The sequence below is a fragment of the Mobula birostris genome, chromosome 27 (assembly GCF_030028105.1).
Source record: "Mobula birostris isolate sMobBir1 chromosome 27, sMobBir1.hap1, whole genome shotgun sequence".
NCBI lineage: Eukaryota > Metazoa > Chordata > Chondrichthyes > Myliobatiformes > Myliobatidae > Mobula > Mobula birostris.
Genome location: NC_092396.1, coordinates 32,664,434 through 32,689,266, shown reverse-complemented (window position 1 = coordinate 32,689,266; position 24,833 = coordinate 32,664,434). Strand labels below are relative to the sequence as shown.

The following is a 24,833-nucleotide window of genomic DNA, read 5'->3' as shown; positions in this document are numbered from 1 at the left end:
ACATTAAGTCTTGTCAGAAGCAAGTCTTACTTGAGCCAAAAAAAAAGGCGGTGTAATTAGTGTGGACATTGTTGGAGCAGCCAGTGTTAGAGTAGTCAGGCTTTGGCTAAACAGGCTTCAGCAAGAAGAGGCACAGGTTAAAGGTGCTGAGTCTTTTGGAGTCATTTAGTTGATTGTAGAATTTTAGCTTAAGAAGTTAGAGCCAAAGGTACAACAAGTGTAGGCAGGACGTTAGACAAGGCAGTGCAGTGCTCCTCCTGTAAGATATGGGATTTGCAGGGTACTTAGTGTTCTACCTGATGACTATATCTATAGAAAATGCACCCAATTTTAGCTCCTAACTGACAAGGAATTGAAGCCAGACCTGGATGTATTCAGGAGCATCCGGGAGGCTGAGGTAGTCCTGAGTGCAAGCTTTAGTTAGTAGATGGATGGCCACCAAAAGTACAGGGAGTAAGCAGTTAGTGTAGGGCTCCCTGTGGCCATTCACCTCAGCAATAAGTATGACTCTTTGGATACAGCCGGGTGGAGAGGTGGGGAGGCGGAGGGAAGAAACAATCTACCAGAGCACAGCAGCTGCAGTCAAGCCAATGGCACTGTGGACAACCCTGACACTTAGTAGGGAGTGTCAGTTAGAGCAATAGTGATAGTTAGGGGCATGGACAGGAGATTCTGTGGCTGTGAAAAAAGTGCCAGAATGGCACGTTGCCACCAGGTGCTAGGTGCAAGGATAACTCAGAGCAGCTGCAGAATATTCTCAAGAGAGACGGTGAGCAGCCAGAGGTCGTGGTGCACTTTAGCACCAATGACATCAGGAGAAAAGGGGAAGAAGTCCTGTGCAGTGTGTACAGGGAGTTAAGGAAGAAGCCGAAGACCAGCACCTGTAAGGTAGTAATCAATGGGTTATTCCCAGTGCTACGTCAGGGTAGAAACAGGATGATAGTACAGATGAATAAGTGGCTGTGGATCTAGTGCAGGGAACAGGATTTCAAACTTCTGGATCATTGAGATCTCTTCTGGGAAGATATGACCTGTATAAAAAGGATAGGTTACACCTGATCCCGAGGGGGACCAATATCCTAAATGTTTGCATTTAGGAGGATTCAAATTAATTTGGTAAAGGGAGATTGGAACCAGAATGATATGGCTGAAGATGGGGCAGTTGGTGTACAAGATGATTCAGTGTGTAATGAGACTATGAGGAAGGATGATAGGGGAAACTTGTAATCAGTGGAATGAGTTGAAGTGAGATATGGGAGCAAAATCGAAAAAGGGTGATGAATACAGGACTTAAGGTGAACATTTGAATGTACTCAGTATATGGAATAGGCTAGATTATCTTTCAGCACAGTTAGAGATTGGTAGGAATGACATTGTGGGCATCACTGAGTTGTGACTGAAAGAAGACCATAGTTGGGAGCTTAACATCCAAGGATAACATTGTGCTGAAAAGACAGGCAAGTAAGCAGAGGTAGGATGGCTCTGTTGGTAACAAAAAAAGAAATCAAATCCTTAGAAAGGACTGGAAGATATATAATCCTTATGGGTAGAGTTACTGGAAAGGTAAAACAATCCCTATGGGAATTAAGTACAGGCCTCCGAACAGTAGCAAGAATGTGGGATATAAACTACAACTGGTAAAAAAAAAAAGACATGTAAAAAGGGCAATATTACGATGGTCATGGGGATTTCAATATACAGGTGGATTAGGAAAATCAGGTTGGAGCTGGATCCAAAGAGAGGGAATTTGTAGAATGCCTACAAGATGGCTTTTTGGAGCTGCTTGTGGTTGAGCCCACTAGGAGAAAGGCAATTCTGGATTGGGTGTTGTGTAATGAACCAGATTTGATTAGGGAGCTAAAGTAAAGGAACCCTAAGGAGACAGTAAACATAATATGACAGAATCCACCCTACAGTTTGAGAGGGAAAAGGTAAAGTTAGATGTATCAGTGTAGAGGTTACTTGAAAGCAAACCGCTGGATTTTTTTCAGATATATAAAGAGTGAAAGAGTGGCGAGAGTGGATATTGGAACATTGCAAAATGACGCTGGAGAGATAGTAAAGGGATCAGGGGTTCCCAAATTTTATTATGCCATGGACCCCTATCACTAACCAAGGGGTCTGTGGATCCCAGGCTGGGAACCGGTTGCCTAGATAGAGTGGGTTTGGACAGGATGTTTCCTATTGCAGGTGAGTCTGGGATCAAAGGGCACAACCTCAGAATAGAGGGACATCCACTTAGAAGGAATTTCTTTAGCCAGGGGGTGGTGAACCTGTAAAATTCTTTGCAACAGACAGAGGCCAAATCAGTAAGTATATTTAAAGCGGAAGTTGACGAGTTCTTGATTAGTTGGGGCATCAAATATTTTGGAGAGAAAGCAAGAGAATGGGGTTGAGAGGGATAATAAATCAGCCATGATAGAATTGTGGAGCAGAATTAATTGGTCAAACAGCCAAAGTCTACTCCTATGTCTTATGGTTAAGGGTGAATGGTGAAATATTTAAGGAGAACCTGATGGCGGAACTTCTTAGCTCAATGGGTGCTTCAAGTGTGGAACAAGCTTCCAATGGAAGTGGTGGACGTGGCTTCAATTTCAGCACTCATGAGAAATTGGGGTAAGTACATGGATGGGAGGGGTATGGAAGGCTATGGTCCAGGTGTGCATTGAAGGGAAAAGGAAAAATAACAGTTCAGCATGGGCTTGATGGGTCAAAGGGCCTGTTTCTGTGTTGTAGTTCTCTCTGACTCCAAGGTGCTTAAAATCATAGAAGGGAAATAAAAGTAGATGCAGGAGGGTAGAAATGCTGGTAAACATGTAGAACTGGAAAGTGACAATGATGTAGAGCAGCAAAACAGAACTTAGTTACAGTGACTGAACATCATGCTGTTGCATCCACTATAAGGGACAAGGAGTGGTGAAATATTTGAAGAAAGATGCAGGGATCAAAGTGTGATAATGCAAGGCTTAAATTTTCCCAATACAGAGATGGTAACGGCAGAAAGGGAAAAGAAAAGTGGAATACGTGAAGTGTACGAAATAAATTTTTTTCATTGCTGTATTTCCAATCCAAAGAGGAAGGAAACAGTCCTTAATTTAGTGCTGGAAAAGAAAGTTGGGACAAGTGGACCCTGCTTTTGTTTAACAATATTTAAGATTATGGTAAAATATGTAAAAATATTTAAACCAGAAAGGAATCAATTAATTTTGTTGAATTGTAAAAGGATCTGACAGAATTAACAAAACAAATAAGTGGAGCAAGTAGGGAGTTTTGCATTTTAAAAAAAGAAAATGAGAAGGCCAAGAATGTTAATGGAACAAAGAAAGCTACTATAGTGAGAATTTTATCCATGTTTTTGCTGGTCTCAATGCAGTTATGAGCTATTAATAAAAGTCACCAAGATCTTTGATAACTGAGCAGAAGAGATTGTTGACTGCAATACAGATGATAGGATATTTATTTACACATATTTGCATATATAATACATTTTCAAAACTAAAGCCCATGTGCTTATAAACATAATAAGAGAAAGGATTCAGTCTGAATAAAGGCCACAAAGATGAGAACAGTAGTAAACAGCTTTTTCTCCAGATTGGAAGGAAAGTCTAACACTACTCAAATAGGTTGCATGGGCTTGCTTTTGAATGAATTGTTCCTTGATATTACCTTCCCTGTTAAGTGCAAATTTCTGAAAATGATAAGGAATAAAAAGGCCAGAGAGACAACGCCGGGAAAATACTTGACATTCTCAATATTAGTGTTGTTTACAATATCATGCAAAATTCTGCTGCAGTAAGAATCCTGATTTACACTCAAGCTTATTTTTATCAGTCATCAGCTTTGTAGAAGGTGGGGAAATATGACACAAGTAGTAAAAACCTCATTTCACAACTAACTGAGCGGGAAAAATCTCAAAAAACCAAAACAACATTATACGTGCCTTATAATCTACAGAGTATACCTATTTCACAACTTCTCATCTGAACTTTACCGTATGCCATCTCTCCTAAAGAACATTCAATACACTGCAAATATAGGAGTTGCATACACAAAAATACAAAATTACACTGAAGCAATACAGTATTTAAATACTGGTTCAATACAATTCAAAAACAGATGAAAGTCAAACAGGAAGTGATGTGTACATTACGCACTGCATTATCATTTAATCATACAAATTTACATTTTCACCATCAACAGACCCTACATGGTGTAGCTTTCTTGCAAACTGTCATTTCGCCCTTTGGGTTATCAGGATACGCTTTCACAAACTCAAAATCCTGAATAAAACATACTCACTGTATACTGGACCGTGGCTACTGCTGCTTGAGGAGAGTAGATACGTTCTTCAATTGTCTGCTGCACAGGTCCTCTGGCAATTCTGTAGTAAAATGGGGCGTTAAGGAAAATTGTATGTTCAAGGAGATCACTTTCAGTTCTATGTCTGCTCATTCCAGTAGCAATGACTTTGCTAAATTGGTCACGCTGCCTGATGCTTGTAAACCAAGTCTCTATGATTATCAAAGCTTAACATTTAACTTTGTGTACATACTACACTCACACTGGTAACCTGATCACTGTTCTACTGAACACAGTCATTTTCCTGTATTAGTGGCAAAAATCAGAATAAAACCATGGCAAACTTTCCAGTAGGTACACATACTCATCATCCTGTATTGAAAATATGCCCCAAATACAAATATGTATGCTTACCAAGAAATACATCTATTAAGTTGAAGAATGAAGATCCACAAATACTGATACATCATTCAAATTACAAATATCCAATCATTTTGTTTAGTAACTCCACTTCCATACTTGTCTAACTGCACAACTATTCATAGATAAGTGAGGAACCCACAACCTATAATTCAAATTACATTTAAAACTATATAGTTAAATAGGTACAGTAATACTAAGCTATTCCAAAATAATAACATCACAAAGTAAAAACTTTTCAAACGTCTGCTCTAAACCTTATCCATAAATTTCTGCCATCCCAATATTTGCAGGTCTCTCGTTTGCATCAACTACAAACGTTTGTATAATCTTCAACTCAAAATTCCTACTGTCCATACACATGTCACTTAAGAACATAACAGTTAAGTCAAAGTAGGTTAACATCTCCAATTAAAAATTCTGAATTGTACACGAAGCCTCTTCATGACATCACACCTCCTGCTCTCTTTTATTTTAAAAAACACTGCAATCCTTCTCCAACTCTAGCCTCGTGCGCTATGTAATCCCCAGTCAACGATTAATGGTGATGTTATCAACAGTACAGGACATGTTCCTTAGATATACATCACAAACCTACCAGCCTCTATGTTCTCCTTTAATATCTACTACAAAACAAACATTTCAGGGCTGTCATTTAATGACACCATTAGATCAGCATCATCTTTGAATGATTGTACTCCTGTGCAGGAGTACCTTAAGATTTAAAAATGTCCAAGGGCAAATCTTTGGTTTTACTTATTTACCTTTTAACATACTCACCTACTTTCCTTTACACGTGGCATGTGCAGATGAAAAAAAGTTCAGCTGATATCATTCCAAAATTATGGAGCTTGAGGTGAAATAAAAACAGCATTTTTTTTTTAAAAAGACAGAGCTGAAAAGGGGTAAAAAAAATCATCCAGTGGTGCCCCATTAGTACACACTCACAACACTGGTCCACAAAGGCAGAACTGCATTGATTTCCTGCTCATTTCAACTGTACATTGGAGGAAGGTTCCAATCCAGGTCAGTGAGTCCTGGACCAAAACCCAGAGGTTGGCAAAATCCCGGCGAAGGTCTGCGAGTTTGAAGTGTACTGGTTATGTGTGGGAGTAGGTGGGAGGAAAGCGGCTTGTTTGGTGTTGCAGCTGCTGTAGTTGCTTGCATTAATCTGCTCAGCGTGGTCAACATGTTATGCTGGTGCCAGAATGTGTGGTGACACTTGGGGCTCCCCAGCACATTCTTCGGTTGAGTTGGCTGTTAATGCAAATGACACATTTCATTGTATGTTTTGATGTATATGTGATCAATAAGTAAATCTGCACCTGAAGATTGTATCACTTTCAATGAAAACTTGTTAACTAGTGCATACAACACACACAAAAGTTACTGGTGAACGCAGCAGGCCAGGCAGCATGCTGCCTGGCCTGCTGCGTTCACCAGCAACTGTTACGTGTGTTGCTTGCAATTCTAGCATCTGCAGATTTCTTCCTGTTAACTTGTGCATACAACGCATTTGCAGGCCAAGCCAGATTTACAATCCAAATAATTTCAGGGCCAAATAATTGATGCTTCCGTTTTGCCTCTGAAGATATTTTTAAAAACATTTTGAAAAGAACTAAATCAAGTTTTTGATAAGGTTTGTGCCAGCAATAATGGTATGCTTATTTAAGATGTAGGACTTAGGACTGAAGCTCAAGTATTTCCTTAAATTTCCTTAAATCATTTAACAGCTCCAACCTTGGTGAGATTATTAACAAGTCTGTATTACTGAGTGAACCAGGAATCTGTAACTGATTTTAAAAATATTCATTGATTTATAAAATTAATACATTACAGATTCACCCACTTCAGGGGATCTGGGAGACTGTTTAGAAATAAGTTTTATTTTTGACATCCCTATTTGTACCAATACCTCACAGCACTAGTGAGATGGGTTTGATCATGACCTCGTGTTATCAGTGTACAGTTTGTGCATTCTGCCTGCGACCAATGACTTTCCAGACATTGTTTTCTTCCACATCTCAAAGGTATGCCTAGAGGTTTATCAACAATTGTAATTTTCCCCTAGTATAGCCAAGTGGTATGAAAACCAAGGTAGAGCTGGATGGACTTTAGAAAGAGAACGGGAAATTGGAGGAATGCGAATAATAGAATTGCTCCAGGACAGCACTAGCTTAATGGGATGAATGGCCTCCTCCTAAATGATTAGGATAAATGAGATGTGTGAAAATAATTGCTTAAGGATTTTCATTTGTAAACCAATTGTGTTGATTTGATTAGTTGAGACCCACTAACAAAAAAAAGGGGTCTGCTGACAACTGAATGCAATGGCCAAAAGGCAATCAAGCTTTATGACTCCCTTTTGTATTCTCAGCAACTTTTCAAAGTAACAGTAACTTTAGAAATTATATAGATTTCCTTGGTGACCTGCAGTGCTGAAGCAAAGAATATCACTGAGTTCCAGGAGAACCATTACTGGGAAAGTGTCAAAATCCCTGCAGCATCTGGTGAACCTGTAATCTGTCTTGGAGCTGCCGTCAGAACATCTTTCATGAGGGTGTACCTTTGAAAGGCACCATGTCCTGATGGTGTACTTGGTAGGGCTCTGAAAACTTGTACCAACCAAATGGCAGAAGTGTTCAAAGACATCTTCAATCTCTCATTGCAGCAGTGAGTGACTCCCACCTGCTTCAAAAGGGCAACAATCTTACCAGTACACAAGAAGATTAGGGAGAGCTGCCTCAAAGGCTATCACCCAGTTGTATTCACATCTACTGTGATGAAGTGCTTTGAGAGGTTGGTCATGGTCAGAATGAACTCCTGCAAGGGCCTGGACCCGCTGCAATTTGTTTATTACAATAACTCTACACCAGATGCAATGTCACTGGCTCTCCACTCAGCCTTGGATCATCCGAACAATAGCAATACCTAAGTCAAGCAGCTGTTTATTGATTACAGCTCAGCATTCAACACTATCATACGCTCAGTGCTAATCAACAAGCTCCAAAACCTGGGCCTCTGTACCTCTTCTGCAACTGGACTCTTGTACTGACTGGATCAGGAGACCAGATCAGAAATGACATCTCCTTGCTGATCAAAGATACATGCGTAGCTCACAGCTCTACTCTGTCTACACCCACGACTGTGTGGCTAGGTACAGCTCAAACACCATCCATGTATAAATTTGCCAATGACACAACTATCGCTGGCAGAATTTCAGATGATGACTAGGAGGCACACAGGAGTGAGACAGATCAGCTGGTTGAGAGGTGTTACAAAGACAACCTTGCACTCAACACAAGGCCAAGAAATTGATTGTGGACTTCAGGAAAGGGAAGTCAAGGGAACACACGCTAGTCTTCATCAGGGATCAGCAGTGCAAAGGCTGAGCAGATTTAAGTTTCCTGGGTATCAACATCTCTGAAGATCTATCCTGGGCTTTAAATACTTCAATATATTGATGCAATTAAAAAGGACAATAGAGACTATATTTTATTAGATGGTTGAGAAGACTTGGTATGTCACCAAAGACTCTCAGATTTCTAGATTCACTATGCAGTGTAATCTATCTGGTTGCATCCTCACCTGACACGGCGGGGTGGAGGTGGGGTGCACTGCACAGGGTTAGGGCTCAAGAAAAGCTGCAGAAAGTTGCAAACTCAACCATCCCCATGATGGGCACTAGCCTTCCCAGCATCAAGGACATCTTCAAAAGGCAAGGCCTCAAAAAGGCCGTATCCATTATTAAGGAGCCCCATTACGCAGAACATGCCCTCTTCTCATTGCTACTATCAAGGAGGAGGCAGAGAAGCCTGAAGACACACACTTAAAGTTTTAGGACCAGCATCTTCCCCAACGCTATCAGCTTTCAGAATGGGCGATATACCCATGTACACTAAATGTATTTTTTTATTTTGTTCTCTTTTTCCACTTTTATAATTTTATATATACATTTCTTATTGTAATTTAGTTTTTATTATGTATTGCAATGTACTGCTGCAGCAAAACATTCTCACAACAAATGCCAGTGATATTAAACCTGATTCTGATTCACTATAAACAAGAGGAATTCTGCAGATGCTGGAAATTCAAGCAACACACTTCAAAGTTGCTGGTGAACGCAGCAGGCCAGGCAGCACCTCTAGGAAGAGGTATAGTTGACGTTTCAGGCCGAAACTCTTACACTTCTTCCCTTACCACCATTCAGGGGCCCCAGACAGTCCTTCCAGGTGAGGCGACACTTCACCTGTGAGTCAGCTGGGGTGATATACTGCATCCGGTGCTCCCGATGTGGCCTTCTATACATTGGCGAGACCCGACGCAGACTGGGAGACCGTTTTGCTGAACACCTACGTTCTGTCCGCCAGAGAAAGGAGGATCTCCCAGTGGCCGCACATTTTAATTCCACATCCCATTCCGACATGTCTATCCACGGCCTCCTCTACTGTAAAGATGAAGCCACACACAGATTGGAGGAACAACACCTTATATTCCGTCTGGGTAGCCTCCAACCTGATGAACATTGACTTCTCTAACTTCCGCTAATGCCCCACCTCCCCCTCGTACCTCATCCGCTATTTATTTTTATACACACATTCTTTCTCTCACTCTCCTTTTTCTCCCTCTGTCCCTCTCACTATACCCCTTGCCCATCCTCTGGGTCCCCCCCCCGCCTTGTCCTTCTCCCTGGACCTCCTGTCCCATGATCCCCTCATATCCCCTTTGCCAATCACCTGTCCAGCTCTTGGCTCCATCCCTCCCCCTCCTGTTTTCTCCTATCATTTTGGATCTCCCCCTCCCACTTTCAAATCTCTTACTAACTCTTCCTTCAGTTAGTCCTGACAAAGGGTCTCGGCCTGAAACGTCGACTGTACCTCTTCCTAGAGATGCTGCCTGGCCTGCTGCATTCACCAGCAACTTTGATGTCTGATTCACTGTAGTTGTGATAGCTTCAGTATTGTCTGCAAAGATGTGCTTTGCCTCTCCCTGGAGCTGAGCACCCAGATCATGGACAAGAGCAGTAAGGTCAGGAGGAAAAGACTGCTCCCAAAGCCACTGGCCTTTAAACTTGTCAGACACACCAAATCCTTTCCAACCTTCAAAAATGTCAAGCCACCTCATTGCTATACATAGCATCAATTTCCAAATACATTTTACATTGGGAGTGACCAAGAAGATATTATGAAGTTAATTGTGGAGGCAATCTTTCCCCAGACTGTACCGACACATAATAATATAGAATGAACTACTCCCCTCAAACATCCAGATCATGCTCTAAGTATCCAAACACGTTTCAAAACAAAGGAACTTAAAAACTTTCCTTTGCAACTGTACAACTGACTGATTCTATGAATGGCTAGTGTCGCAGCAACTTGAACAAACCAACACCGCTGTTAGAGATCAAGCACAGGGAGTTATCCTGTATGACGTACCTTCAGATCCAATCCAATGATGATAACGTTCAAAGTCAAAGAAATGCGTTCAATCCTTTATTAGTAACTAGCAAAACCAACAATCTTGAAGAAATAAAACCTATGAAACTAAAACTAGTGATATTAAACATACTTAATTGAAATTAGGCAAAGTTAAGCAGTCAACAAAAAGATATCACACCCACCAATTTCTAGCTCTAACTGCCCCTGACAAAGCATGAATACATAACTGTTCACTTTTACCACCGCGACTACCATAATAAACATAATAAACGCATAACAGAATACAATGCAGATAGTAAACAGATAGTCATAGTCATACTTTATTGATCTCGGGGGAAATTGGTTTTCGTTATAGTTGCACCATAAATAATAGTAATAGAACCATAAATAGTTAAATAGTAATATGTAAATTATGCCAGTAAATTATGAAATAAGTCCAGGACCAACCTATTGGCTCAGGGTGTCTGACCCTCCAAGGGAGGAATTGTAAAGTTTGATGGTCACAGGCAGGAATGACTTCCTATGACACTCTGTGCTGCATCTCGGTGGAATGAGTCTCTGGCTGAATGTACGCCTGTGCCCACCCAGTACATTATGTAGTGGATGGGAGACATTGTCCAAGATGGCATGCAACTTAGACAGCATCCTCTTTTCAGACACCACCGTGAGAGAGTCCAGTTCCATCCCCACAACATCACTGGCCTTACGGATGAGTTTGTTGATTCTGTTGGTGTCAGCTACCCTCAGCCTGCTGCCCCAGCACACAACAGCAAATATGATAGCACTGGCCACCACAGACTCATAGAACATCCTCAGCATCGTCCGGCTGATGCTAAAGGACCTCAGTCTCCTCAGGAAATAGAGACGGCTCTGACCCTTCTTGTAGACAGCCTCAGTGTTCTTTGACCAGTCCAGTTTATTGTCAATTCGTATCCCCAGGTATTTGTAATCCTCCACCATGTCCACACTGACTCCCTGGATGGAAACAGGGGTCACCAGTACCTTTGCTCTCCTCAGGTCTTCCACCAGCTCCTTAGACCTTTTCACATTAAGCTGCAGATAATTCTGCTCACACCATGTGACAACGTTTCCTACCATAGCCCTGTACTCAGCCTCATCTCCCTTGCTGATGCATCCAACTATGGCAGAGTCATCAGAAAACTTCTGAAGATGACAAGACTCTGTGCAGTAGTTGAAGTCTGAGGTGTAAATGCTGAAGAGAAAGCGAGACAAGACAGTCCGCTGTGGAGCCCCAGTGCTGCTGATCACTCTGTCAGACACACAGTGTTGCAAGCACACGTACTGTGGTCTGCCAGTCAGGTAATCAAGAATCCATGATACCAGGGAAGCATCCACCTGCATCGCTGTCAGCTTCTCCCCCAGCAGAGCAGGGTGGATGGTGTTGAACGCACTGGAGAAGTCAAAAAACATGACCCTCACAGTGCTCGCTAGATACATGGTTTCTACAGCAAATATAAAGTTTGGTAACAAAATTAATGTGTGATTTGTTGTCAGTGATGAAGGTGATGCAAGATATATAGAAAAACAAAGTAACGATGTGAAGACTCAGTAAAGCTGGGGACAGACTCCAAGCTCTGTGTGGATCACACAGTAGCAACTGTTCCACCTTCAAATTTCTGAAAAGAAAGTCCCTCCAGCTAGCTATTGCCACAATTCTCTACTATCCCTACTACCTCTTGGATAACTTGAAATCACAGTTTTGAATCACGGCACTTTGTTTTTATCATCCTTTGAGAAGCTGGTCAAGGAGTCAACCAGTTCACTGTGGCCTACAGGCTGTAAACTGTGCATTCCTGGATTTAAACCACCTTAACAATGTACAAGAAGAATCCAAAGGAGCAAGTTATATCAAAGCTCTCACTGTTGAACAACACAATAATAAATTGCTGAAATTGTTCGAAACATTCTCTTTTCTACAGGGTTATTTGATTCAGAGTTATCACACTAACACTTCAACTGTACTCAAGATCTTTTGCCAACAGTGATGTAACCAAAGTACAATGAAGGGAGGTCAACAGAGATGATCATATGATAAGATACAGAAGAATTAGCTATTTGACCAATCAGATCTACTTCCCCATTCAGACATGGCTAACTTATTTTTCTTCTCTCAACCCCATTCTCCTGCTTTCTACTCATAACCTTCAACGCACTTACTAATTAAGAATCCATCAACCTCCACAATAAATTTGCCCAGTGACTTAACCTTCACAGTGCTACGTGGCAATGAATTCCACAGATTCACCACCTTATTTTATTGCATGGTGGCTACGTTATGCTGGCATTGGAATATGTGGTGACGCTTGTGGGCTGCCCCCAGCGCATCCTTGGCGTGTTTGAAGTTAATCCTAATAACACATTTCATTGCATGTTTCAATGTACATGTGATAAACCTAAAGCTGTAAAGATCCTAAAGAAATTCCGCATTGCTTCTAACAGGAAAGACCTTTTATTCAGACGCTGTGCCCTTTTTCTCAAGACCCTCCCACTACTCAAGAAGTCCTCTCCATGTCCACTCTATCTAGATCTTTCTTCAGGAAAGGGAGATCATATCATGATCCTACTATGCACTATCAGTTTTGCTGTGCAGTCAGGAGTGATCACAAAGCAGCAGAGAAATTCATTAAGTTTGCCAAGATTGTTGATGAAAATCTAACAGCAGCAAAAGTCCACAATGCTGATTGCAGGATTTATGTAAGATACAAATATAATGCACTGTAACCTTTTAATGAAAACATGGCATCATAGTTGGAGACTGAAAGCCTGTCATTGTTTGTAATTTTTCAACAGCTGATTCAGGTATTCTCCCGATGCTGCTGTGCCGTTTTTGTTACCCTGTGCACATTATTAATGGGATGTAATAATTTTTATTAAGTACATACAGTACCTTGAAAAAGTACTCAGTCCCCACAACTATTTTCACATTTTACTGTCTCATTTTCAAAATATAAAATATATTGAAGTGGAATTTTCCAAGCCAATCTACAAAACATTGTGCATCATGTCAAATCAAAAGAAAAATTCCAAAACTATACTAACATTCCTCAGGAGCAACATATTACCTTACCAACTTGCCCAGTTTGTTGATGTAGAAAACTGGAGGATAAACCATTTTCAATTAATTCATAAGAATAAATAACCCCTTTCCCTGTAAGGTCCAACAGTATGGCAGATTGTTCAACAGACCAAAACAAAATGAAGACAAAAGAGCATTCAGGACAAGTCAGGGAAATGAAAATAGTGAAGCAAATTTAGGGAAGGATACAAAATCATCTCAAAGGCACTGAACATATCTCAGGGCTCAGTGCTGAATTGCATCCTGAAGATTAAATGGAAAGATCTCTGGAGCAACATAAATGCACTTAATGAAGTCAAACCCATTAGCATCATGACCTTGTTTTGGAGTAGTATGCTCTAATGTACAGGCCACTGAACCCATCTCACTCACAAAATACATTTTTCCCAGCTCTCCACTGGTCAGTGCTCAAAAGGTGGCCAAAACAAACTTGTTCAAAAAAACTTGAGCAGGTACCTACGCCAATGACTCAGAGGGATAAGCCATCAACTGCTTGATCAGATATAGATCCTTCCATTTAATCTCACAATTAAAGTACTCTTTCTTCAGTTTCAGAACCTGCCAATTTTTCACAGCACCAGCTCCTTCTAAAAATTAAGGTTTTAGAAGTTACTAAAATTTTAAATCTTAAAATGGTAAGTTAGCAGCCAAAATCTTATAAAATGGAAACAAATACTGCAAAAAATTAGTAACATTAAAAATATTTTAGTGTACACACTGGCAATACATAAACACAGTAAAGTGAAACTCTCATTTCTCTAATGGTATAAACGATGGATGCCAAATGTATGAAAGTAAAATGGGAAAAGTTGAAGAGTTGGAAAAAAAGATTCCAAAAAATAAAATTGCTTTGCTGATGACACCAAGTCATAACTGAAATGAATTTACAACATCCGTAAATTCATAAGTAAATCTCTTAGATGGCATACAGACAGCGGCACAAAGTTGCGGTAATTGGAGGCCACAGTGGTAGTGTGAACAAAAACTTATGGGAACACAGCATGAAAACAAAAGAATGGAAATGGCTTTTCTGTCAATATGACAGCTGAGTTGTGACCTAACTCTAGACTATTTTTTTAATATCTCATCATTTCAAAAATAGTCTGATTTAAAATTATCAAGTGTCTGAACATTATTTAGTTATAGCAGGAAAGTTCCAAATTGCTACCATACTCTGCATGCATTCCACATTTACATTCCCAAAAGCTCTGGCTTGAATTATTGACCATGCTTATATTCTACTATGATATTACAAAACTTCAGGTTTTCTCACATTATGCTTCATCTGTCAATTTCATGCCCACTGGTATTGGGTCTACACACTTCAGACTTGCTGTATCCTCCTACACTTTGCTGAACAAGTAAGCTAAAAAAGCTGTAGTTGGCTAGATTGGACTTGTCCTGAATTTTGGAGATAAGACATATTAAAATAATTCTACACATTGTGAGCAGATGCATGTGTCAGAATAGCATTTATATAGCCTCACCTTCATCACTCATAAACTGCTTATTTGATTACAACCATTCATAACTGCATTCAACATATCTAGAGCAGTGGTCCCCAACCACCAGGCCGCAGACCGGTACCGGGCCACAAAGCACGTGTTACCAGGCCGCGAGGAAACGATATGATTTGGCGATATGAGTCAGCTACACCTTTCCTCTTTCCCTGTCACGCACTGTTGAACTTGAACGCACGCGTCATCCGTGTCAGCGTGGGAAGAAGATCAAGTCCTCGAGCTTGCAACTGACGGCAGGCTGAAAAGTATGTTTGACATAACATCTCTGCTGGCATTCCGGATCAAAGTCAAGGCTAAATATCCTGAGATAGCCACAAAAGCACTGAAAACATTGCTTCCATTTCCAACATATCTGAAGCTGGCTTTTCTGCAATGAATGCAACGAAAACTAAATTGCGGAATAGACAGGACAGAAGGAACTCCCTTCGAGTATCTCTGTCTCTTATCACCCCTCAATGGGACCATCTTGTTGCAGGAAGACAAGCCCAGGGCTCCCACTGATTCAGCGATATTGGTGTGTTGCAATGATTTTATATGTTCATACCAGGAAAATATGTGCTGTGTGTTTAATATCCAAACATTACTTAAAACGTTATGATGCTATTGACTTACAAGTGACTTATAACTGACGTATCACTATATTCATGCACTGTGTTACATAAAACCTAAAATCACACTAACATACAGGTGTCTCCCACTTTTCAAACGTTTGCTTTACGAAACCTCACTGTTATGAAAGACCTACCTTAGTTCCCTGTTTTCGCTAACAGGTGCTTTCACTGTTACGAAAAAAGGCAGCGTGCGGAAAAAAAATCAGCGCACGATAAAAGGCCCGAGCAGCCGCTCTCCCCCGGATTCCGAACGGCATTCTCGCCGGCATTGCTTAAACGCGTGCCTGTGAGCAGCCGTTTGCAAGATGAGTTCTAAGATATTGGAAAAGCCTAAAAGAGCTCGTAAGGGTGTTACACTTAGCATAAAACTAGACATAATTAAGCGTTTCGATCGTGGTGAACGAAGCAAGGACAAAGTGAGTTTGGCTCGTGGAAGTTGATGAAGATGATGTTGGAGAGGTTTTGGCATCCCATGACCAAGAATTGATAGACGAAGAGCTGACGCACTTGGAAGAGGAAAGGATAATAATCGAAACTGAATGCAGTAGCAAACGGACCGAAGGTGAAGTCGTCCAGGAACTGAACATAAAGCACCCGCATGAGATTTTCGCTGCAATAATAAAGTGCAACTTTAATTTTGAAAGGGTATGCTGGTTTAGGGCATATTTGCAAGATGGTTTGAGTGCTTACAATAGAAAAATGCGCGAGGCTAAGCAGTCAAGCAAGCCTTCCACATCAGCCACAGCAGACGATGAACCTTGACCTTCGACATCGAGGCAGGCAGTCATAGAAGATGAGCTGCCTGTCCTGATCGACGATGAGATGACACCCCAGTGTCCCACCAGGCCAACCCCCAGGCCACAGACAGATACCGATTCGTGGAGAATGCAGCAGTAGCCGGGAGGCACACAGCACATCTTTAATAAACATGCTAATTAATTAGGTGCCACCCGGCCGTAAATGTCGGCCCAGATCAGAGGTGACTACTACCCTTCTCCGTTGGCAACCCTCCCCTCCTCCCCCGCCCCCCCCCACCCACCGGTTGGCCGGTCCGCAAGAATATTGTCAATATTAAACTGGTCCGGGGTGCAAAAAAGGTTGGGGACCCCTGATCTAGAGGTTTGGCCAAGATCACTCAGGTCAACTGTATGCTGATTTGCTTCTCAGCATGCCTATATCCACTTCACACCTTTAGATATGCCTGTTATTGCTCTTGGTATGCTCTTTTACATACATCATTGAGCAAAGGTAAGTAGAGCAAGGATCACTGAACTGGCTTCAGTGAAATTCTGCTGTTGATGACTGCAGAGTTTCAGGTCTGTTCCAGTTCTATCCCATCTTGTAGAATGGTGGTGCCACAGACAATATGGAGAGAGCAACATCAAGGAAGAGTGAAAACACTTACCCGATAACACCAACGCGTGGAGGACTGCCACTAAATCCTTATAAAGGCAGAGGTAGTTCTAATCGGTAGATTAGAAAAGAAAGAGGAGTTGGCTCATTCATCACCAGCCACTGAGGGAATCTAGAGGTTATAACAAGCCACTCTTTGGTGATAAACATCAAAGCTCCTCACCAAGAGTACATTTTACACCTTTGCTAATGACAGTGCTTCTTTCAAGTCTTACTCAACATGGAGGTGTACTGACTCATTAGCTGTAATTGTAATAAGCAGCATTGTTTGTGTTTGACCCAATGCTCTAAGATTCAAGAGATCACTGCCAAAGCAAAGTAATTCCAGGTTCAATGTTTCCTATTTATATATCACTCTGTCAGTTTTGACAGTGTGACAGGACATTGAAAGGACTGAAAAATAGTTGTCAGCTGTTCTGCCTTTAAGGCACAATTCTCAAAATCCAGCCAAGTTAGGCTTTTGACTGACTGGTCTTTATGACAATTTAAGCAACAAATTACCGATATTTACAAGAACTCTCCAAATCCAGTTCTGAAGTGAGTGACTCTGTCATACCCAAATCTGATACATTTGTTCATGTGATTTGCTGAGTTTTACTTTATGCTAATTTGATGCAGCTGTTTTAATATAACTGAAATTGCTGATTAGGATATTTAGAAGCCAGCCATAAGCCTGTGGGTCTGCAAAAAGTTTCGGACCATACCAAACAAGGGCAGCACAATTCTCTCACGGACACCATTGATCCAAGTTGACAAGAATATAAGAACGAAAGAAATAAGAGTAAGGCATTTTCTTCTTATACGTGCTCCACTGAGGTAAAAGATCAGCATGATCTTATTGAACAATGTCATTTCCCTTGGTAGCCAAAATTGTATTCACTTGTCTTGAATATACTCAGTTATTCAGCCCTTAGGGCCCAGACAGCAGAGAATTCCAAAGATTCGCTCTGCTCTTGAAGAAGAAATTTCATCTAACCTATGTCCTGAATGGTCAAACCCAACTTGTGATCTCTGATTTGAGCCAGCATTCCAAAATTGACCCCGAAAAAGCCATAATAATTGTTTCAATGAGTTTGCCTCACATTTCTCTAAACATGTTATAGAATTATACCCAAATTGCTTAATCTCTCCATATTCAACAATATTCTTCCATGAACCTTGGTGAACCTCCATTATATTCCCAATGTCACTAGTAACTCCTTCCTTAAATAGTGATGTCAGATATGCCAATTGCAGTATCCCCAGGGCTTTTTCCTAAATTGAAGATGTCTTCATTCTTGTCCTCAAATCCTCTGGCAATAAGGGCTAACATACAATTTACCTTTGTCAGCTACTTGTTGGGCTGGCACATTAAATTTCAATCATCTTACACAGCTATCAAGGTCCCTCTATAGAGTTTTTGAATCTCTCATTTAAAAGAAATAGTCTGCATTTATATGATTTCCTACCAAAGTAGTGTTCTCCTGTGTCTCTTTTCTCTGAAACTCTCTGCATCTTCCTCACAATTCATAATACCACCAGCATCTAACCTGAATGTCTCAGAATTGATCATCTCATTCCAGTCATTTGTTTTTCAATGCAATGTCAGTGAGCCAGTAGCAGCTCCAAAAATTTTAAGTGCACCTCTTGGTCAACAACTGGAGCCAGGAACGTAGATGAAGTATGACTGGAGCCAAGAGCAGGAAGCTAGAACCATGACTGGGTTCAGGAATTCAGGTTTCCCTACAACTCGTCAGGCTAACTAGTCTGTAGTCCTAATTTGCTCTTTTACCCTTCTTAAATTGTGGTGTTACATTTGCAATCTTCTATTCTGTGAGAAGTGTTGCAGAATTTGGAATTTTGGAAAATAATAACCAGTCTTCATAGTGAAACGTTTTAAAACCTTGAGAAGCAGTCATCAGGTTCTGAGCATATATCAGCTTCCAGTCACTGTGATTCCTCCAATTCTATTTCTTTACTAAATCTTTCCAAGCACTGAAGCCACTTTGCTGCTCAAGAAGCTCTGCAGGACAGGCCACGTGTCTCACACAGACAACTCCAGGTTACCGAAAGCAGTAATCTAGGGAGAACTCTCTTAGGGCAAGATAGATCATGGTGCCCTGTGCAACAGGTACAAAGACCAACTTAAGCAGCAGCTCTCTCTGGCAAATAGAGGTCAACGAGTGGCAGCAGCTGGCTTGTGACAGAGACCGCTAGAGAACGTTGATCATGGAGCAGCCAAGAATTTTGAGGAATCCAGATGAGCATCTGAAGAGACGAGGTGATGCAGGAAGGTTACTACTACCCAAGCACCCGCATTCCACCTATTCCTGTGTCCCTACTGCTCCAGAGTCTTCAGATCCAGAACTGGCCTCTACAGTGGCCAACAATCATGCTGTCGCTCCTGAGGACTCTTCTTTCCTCCTTATCGTCGCAAGCGAAGAACCAGCTACTATCATCATCATTTCTTTACAATAGCTCTTCAACCGCGAAAAGAGTGGTGACGAACAGAGAGTCAGTGACAGCCCGGAGAGACGGCAACCAGGGCAGAACGGGCTGGCAACCCAATCTGCGTCCTCTGAGAGGACGACCCCCACAAAAGCTACAAAGAATCTGAAGGAAAAGATACCCCCAGGGGTGCCTGAGAGGGGGGAAGGATGAGCACCCCAGTCGGATGGACACAACGACATCAGACCCAGGCAATGAACAAACGACGACGAGGAAGCAGTGTGCATGTGGCAAAATCTGCAAGAACGATCACGTCTTGAAGATCCACCAAGCGAGGATGAAGTGTTTCGCGGGAGCAGGAGCAGCACAACGCGCAGGTGTCCAACCTGGTGAGACGAAGGAGGGGCCAGGCCCGGAGTCATCCCATAGTGCCCGGAACCTCCAAGAGTTGCAAACTAATCCCTCGAACATGAAGTCTAACAGGAGGCAGGTCAAATGGCCTGCAGCTAACATGACTTCACTGTGGAAGCAGTTTGATGAAGATGTTAACCAAATTCTGGAGGCAACGGTGTAGGGAGGGGTTGATAGGAAGCTGCAAGCCATGACAACAATTATTGTTAGTATCGTAGCTGAATGGTTCGGAGAAGAGAAGGAAGGCTCCAAAACATCTTACTTGAAGAACCAAAGAGCATTGAGGATCCACAACATCAGGCAGGAGATGAAAGCGCTGAAGTCCCAATACAAGGAGGCAGGAGAAGAGGGGCGCATTGGCTTGGCCCAGCTGATGTGCATATTACGAAAAAAGATCAGTGTCCTCCGCCGGACAGAGTGGCATTGGAGGCGGCGTCGTGAAAGGGCCCAAAAACGTGCTGCCTTTAATGCCAACCCCTTCAAGTTCACCAAGAAGTTGCTGGGGGAGAAGCGCAGTGGGAAACTGGCCTGTTCACAGGAAGACATAGACTAACATCTGAAGAAGACATATAATGATCCTGAAAGAGAGCAGGAGTTGGGAGAGTGCGACATCCTAACAGACCCACCTGAACCGGATGTGCAGTTCGACATGTCACAGCTGCAACTAAAGGAAGTCAGAGAGGTCGTCGGCAAAGCAAGGGCAAGCTCGGCTCCAGAACCAAGCAACACCTCGTACAAAGTGTACAAGAACTGCCCCAAACTCCTATTGCGTCTGTGGAAGATCCTGAGAATCTTCTGGAGAAGGGGAAAGATCCCAGAACAGTGGAGAGTGGCTGAAGGGGTGTGGATCCCGAAGGAGGAAAATGCCACCTAGACAGATCAGTTTCGCATCATCTCCCTGCTGTGTGTTGAGGCAAAGATCTTCTTCAGTGCAGTTTCTAACCGGCTGTGCACCTACCTAGCAAAGAACACCTATAGTGATACATCAGTCCAGAAGGGTGGCTTTTCAGGGATGCCGGGCTGTCTGGAGCACATCGGTGTGGTGACACAGCTCATCAGGGAGGCCAGAGAGAACAAGGGCAACTTGTCAGTGTTGTGGTTCGACTTGGCAAATGCAAATGGCTCCATTCTGCACACGCTGGTGCAGCTCACACTGACCAAATATCATGTCCCCAGCAGAATCAGAGACCTTATCGCTGATTATTACAGCAGCTTCAGGATGAGGGTCTCTTCAGGAGCAATTACATCAACCTGGTACAAGGTGGAGATCAGCATCATCACAGGGTGCACTATCTCAGTGACACTGTTCTCCCTAGCCATGAACATCCTCGCTAAGTCTGCTGAACCAGAGTGCAGAGGGCCCAGAATGAATTCTGCTCAACGGCAACCACCTATCAGGGCATTCAGGGATGACCTCACAGTCACCACAGAATCAGTCCCAGGCTGCCAGAGGATTCTGCAAGGGCTCGAAAAGCTGGTGAAGTGGGCCCGGATGCGTTTCAAACCTGCCAAATCAAGATCGATGGTGCTGAGGAAAGGGAAGGTGGAGAACAAGTTCCGGTTCAGCATCGCAGGCACAGCCATCCCAACCATCACAGAAAAGCCAGTCAAGAGCTTAGGCAAAGTTTTTGACAGTTCTTTAAGGGACACAACATCCATTCAGGCAACCTGCACTGAGTTGGATGGCTGGCTGAAATCTGTGGACAAGTCTGGCCTACCTGGGAAGTTTAAAGCCTGGGTGTATCAGCATGGCATTCTTCCCAGAATCCTGTGGCCACTCCTCATCTATGCAGTTCCAATCGCGACAGTTGAAACCTTAGAGAGGAGGGTTAGCAACCACCTCAGGAGGTGCCTGGGGCTGCCAAAGAGCCTGAGCAGCATCGCACTCTATGGACACCACAACAAACTGCAACTGCCCTTCAAATCCTTGGAGGAAGAATTCAAGGTAACAAGAGCCAGAGAAGTGCTACAGTATAGGGACTCAAGTGACCCGAAGGTGGCTAGACAGGGATCCAAGTAAGTACTGGCAGGAAGTGGACGGCAGAGGAAGCTATTCAGGAGGCAGAGGCGAGGCTGCGTCACAGGAGGCTGGTGGGAGTGGTCACACGAGGCCGAGCTGGGCTAGGATCCTTTCCAACTCCCCAAATGGACAGCAGAGGGAAGGAAAGGCGTTGTCTAGTTCAAGAGCAGGTGAGAGCAGTAGTGGAGGAGATGACAGCCTGCAAGGCAGTGGGAATGAAGCAACAGGGAGCTTGGACAAGATGGGAGAATGCAGTTGAGAGGAAAGTGACCTGGGCTGATCTTTGGAAAGCTGAACCACACCGCATCCAATTTCTCATCCAGGCAGTGTACGATGTGCTTCCAAGCCCATCAAACTTGCACACATGAGGCAAGGCAGAGTCATCTGCGTGCCCACTGTGCTCCAAGCGAGGAACCCTGGAGCACATCCTCAGCGGCTGTGCAAGAACACTTGGTGAGGGACGGTACAGGTGGAGGCATGATCAGGTCCTGAAGACCATCGCTGAAGCCGTCAGCGCAGGAGTTGAGTGGGGAAAGCGGTCCCGACCCTCCAAGCAGACTATTGCCTTTGTCAGAGCTGGGGAGCAGCCAATACGTGCCAAAAGAACATCTGCAGGCATTCTGACCTCTGCAAGGGACTGGCAGCTGTTGGTGGACCTCGAAGGGCAGCTGAAGTTCCCCAACCATATCGCAGCCACCACCCTGCGACCAGACATTGTCCTAATGTCTGAGTCTACTAAGCAAGTGGTGCTGCTGGAGCTGACAGTCCCATGGGAAGATAGCTTGGAGGAGGCCTTTGAAAGGAAGCTCTCTAAGTATGCAGGACTGGTCAGCAACTGTCAGCAGACTGGATGGAGAGCGAGGTGTCTCCCAGTGGAGGTTGGTTGTAGGGGATTTGTAGCCCGTTCTTTAGTTAGAGCCTTCAGCATTTTGGGCATCGAGGGAGAGAGGAAGAGGAGAGCCATCCGCAGTACCACCAATGCGGCAGAGAGGGCCTCAAGATGGCTGTGGCTCAAAAGAGGGGAGCCATGGAGTCATAAGTAGCTAGCTATCTGGACACAAGCTGGGGTCTGATCAGCCCCGGCTGGGTCACCTGGAGGAATTTGAATGATGTTGAAAGACCCGAAACACCCGATGATTCCAGGAACATCACTGAAGATGTCCAGAAGCAACAACACAGCTTCAAGTACTTCACACGTTGTTTGCTTTTATTTTCAGGAGGCTTTGCTAAAGTTCTCTAACATATCCTTTTGCTTTTAGCTAGATTAATTTTTACATTCTACTTGCCCTTTCCTTGTCAATACTTGAGTCTGTGGATCATTATTCAAGGTTATGATCTTGTCTGCAATATTTTAACCCATTTCCTTTGATCTTATACAGTGCTCAACCCATTGCTAGCCACAGCTGGAACTATTGTCCTGCTGGGTGTTTCTACTAAACGGATACATATTTGTTGTAAGCTAGCGTTAATTCTTTAAAGGTTAACCACTGTTTGCATATCTTTTAATGTAATTTCTCAATCTACTATAGCAGCAACACTTCATATCTACCAGTTGTCATAAAGATTAAAGAGCTTATTTCAGATAGAACTAAATCATTTTCAGTCATTATATAACATTTTACCAGATTATGATAACTCTTCCCTAAAACTCCCAGAACTATCTGATTATTTATTAAGGCTTTCACACTGCACACTACTAGGTTGTTCCCTCATTGGTTCTTCCACATATCGATCTAGAAAACTACCTCTTGTAAATGTCACAAATTATCCTCCACAAAATGCTGTTAATTCGGTTTGCTTAGACCAGCGGTCCCCAACCACCGGGCCGCAAAGATGTGCTACCGGGCCACGAGGAAATGATATGATTTGGCGATATGAAATGATGAGCCAGCTGCACCTTTCCTCATTCCCTGTCACGCACTGTTGAACTTGAACACCCCCCCCCCCACCCCCTCACCGTCAGCTGGTCTGCAAGACCTGTCAATATTAAACCGGTCCGCAGCGCGAGAAAGGTTGGGGACCCTGGCCTAGGCAACCAGGTAGTTTCTCACTCACTTTTACTGGCACTATTTTTTGTTAATTCTTGATTAACTGAATTTAAATTCCCCAGCTCTGCGTTAGGACTTGAATTTTTGCTCATGGACCATTAGTCCAGAATTCTGAATGCATGTCTCATATTCTAGCCATGAACAACTGATCCCATTTCAGTACCTAGTTAGCATACTGCTGAACACACCACAGTATCCCCATTACAGACAAACTTGCTATACGGCTATGTTCACAACATCCTGGGTGTTGCAGCCAATTAAGTAAACTGGAACCACGAAGTCCACATCACATTACTGAGACCCTTACTAACTACTATTTCTGCTACTATTGTTCTCTATGAAAAACAATTCCATCATACCAAAGGGATTTTTGATGGATGGACACAAATGCAGCAGCTCTTCTGAATGAAATTATTTTTGAAATGTAGGAAATGCAGCAGAAAGTTTGCACACAAGGTGGTACCAAAAACATCATGATGATAATGATCAGGACAATTTTTGAAAATATTATGGGTGTGGGAATAAATACTGGTCGGTAATCAATACAAATTACCAACTGATTGATATACTCTTGACTATGGGGTGATCTTTCCACAACTCATGTTGCTGTGAAATAATCAAAAAGCAAAAAAAAGCTGCAGACGTTGGACATCTGAAATACAGAAAATGCCAGACTTCCAGAGTGACTTAACAACACGATGTTCCAATCCTATATCCCATTCTCTAAATTTCTTTGGCTCCATCATGTGTTCTGATGAATACATTATTCTTCCAAGTGATTTTTTAAAAATAACTTTAACTCTACAATACCTGACATAGCTCTCAACAGCATGTTCCATTCTACAATTCTCTCACTCACTGCTTTCAGTGAAGCACTAAGTTGCTTGCACTTTTTGTAATTTGACATGCTGCATTCAGTTCTCACAACACTTCCTCCTATAGTGGAGAAACTAATGCAAATTGTGTGACCACTTTGCAGAACACTGGGTGACTGAGCTTCTGGTCACTGCCATTTTAATGTCCCATCTATTCCTACTTTGCAAGAGACCAAAAGATGAACATCACCGTTCCATCGTTGACCAACATATAGTGCCTTGTATCCAGCCTCCAACCTTTGTTCACATAAATG

At 42.7% G+C, this 24,833-nt stretch overlaps 1 protein-coding gene across 6 annotated transcripts in view; it reads right to left on the bottom strand.

Moving 5' to 3' along the window:
• Positions 1-24,833, bottom strand: part of eif4g3b (eukaryotic translation initiation factor 4 gamma, 3b) — a 315,184-nt gene that overhangs the window by 260,106 nt on the left and 30,245 nt on the right. For 5 of the 6 annotated variants that reach the window (XM_072245246.1, XM_072245247.1, XM_072245245.1 and 2 more), the window contains one exon: positions 4,300-4,381. The exons of the other annotated variant lie outside the window; for it this stretch is intronic. In XM_072245246.1, coding sequence (XP_072101347.1) covers positions 4,300-4,381 — 82 coding nt within the window. The remainder of the gene's footprint in view (positions 1-4,299; positions 4,382-24,833) is intronic. 6 annotated transcript variants of the gene reach the window in all.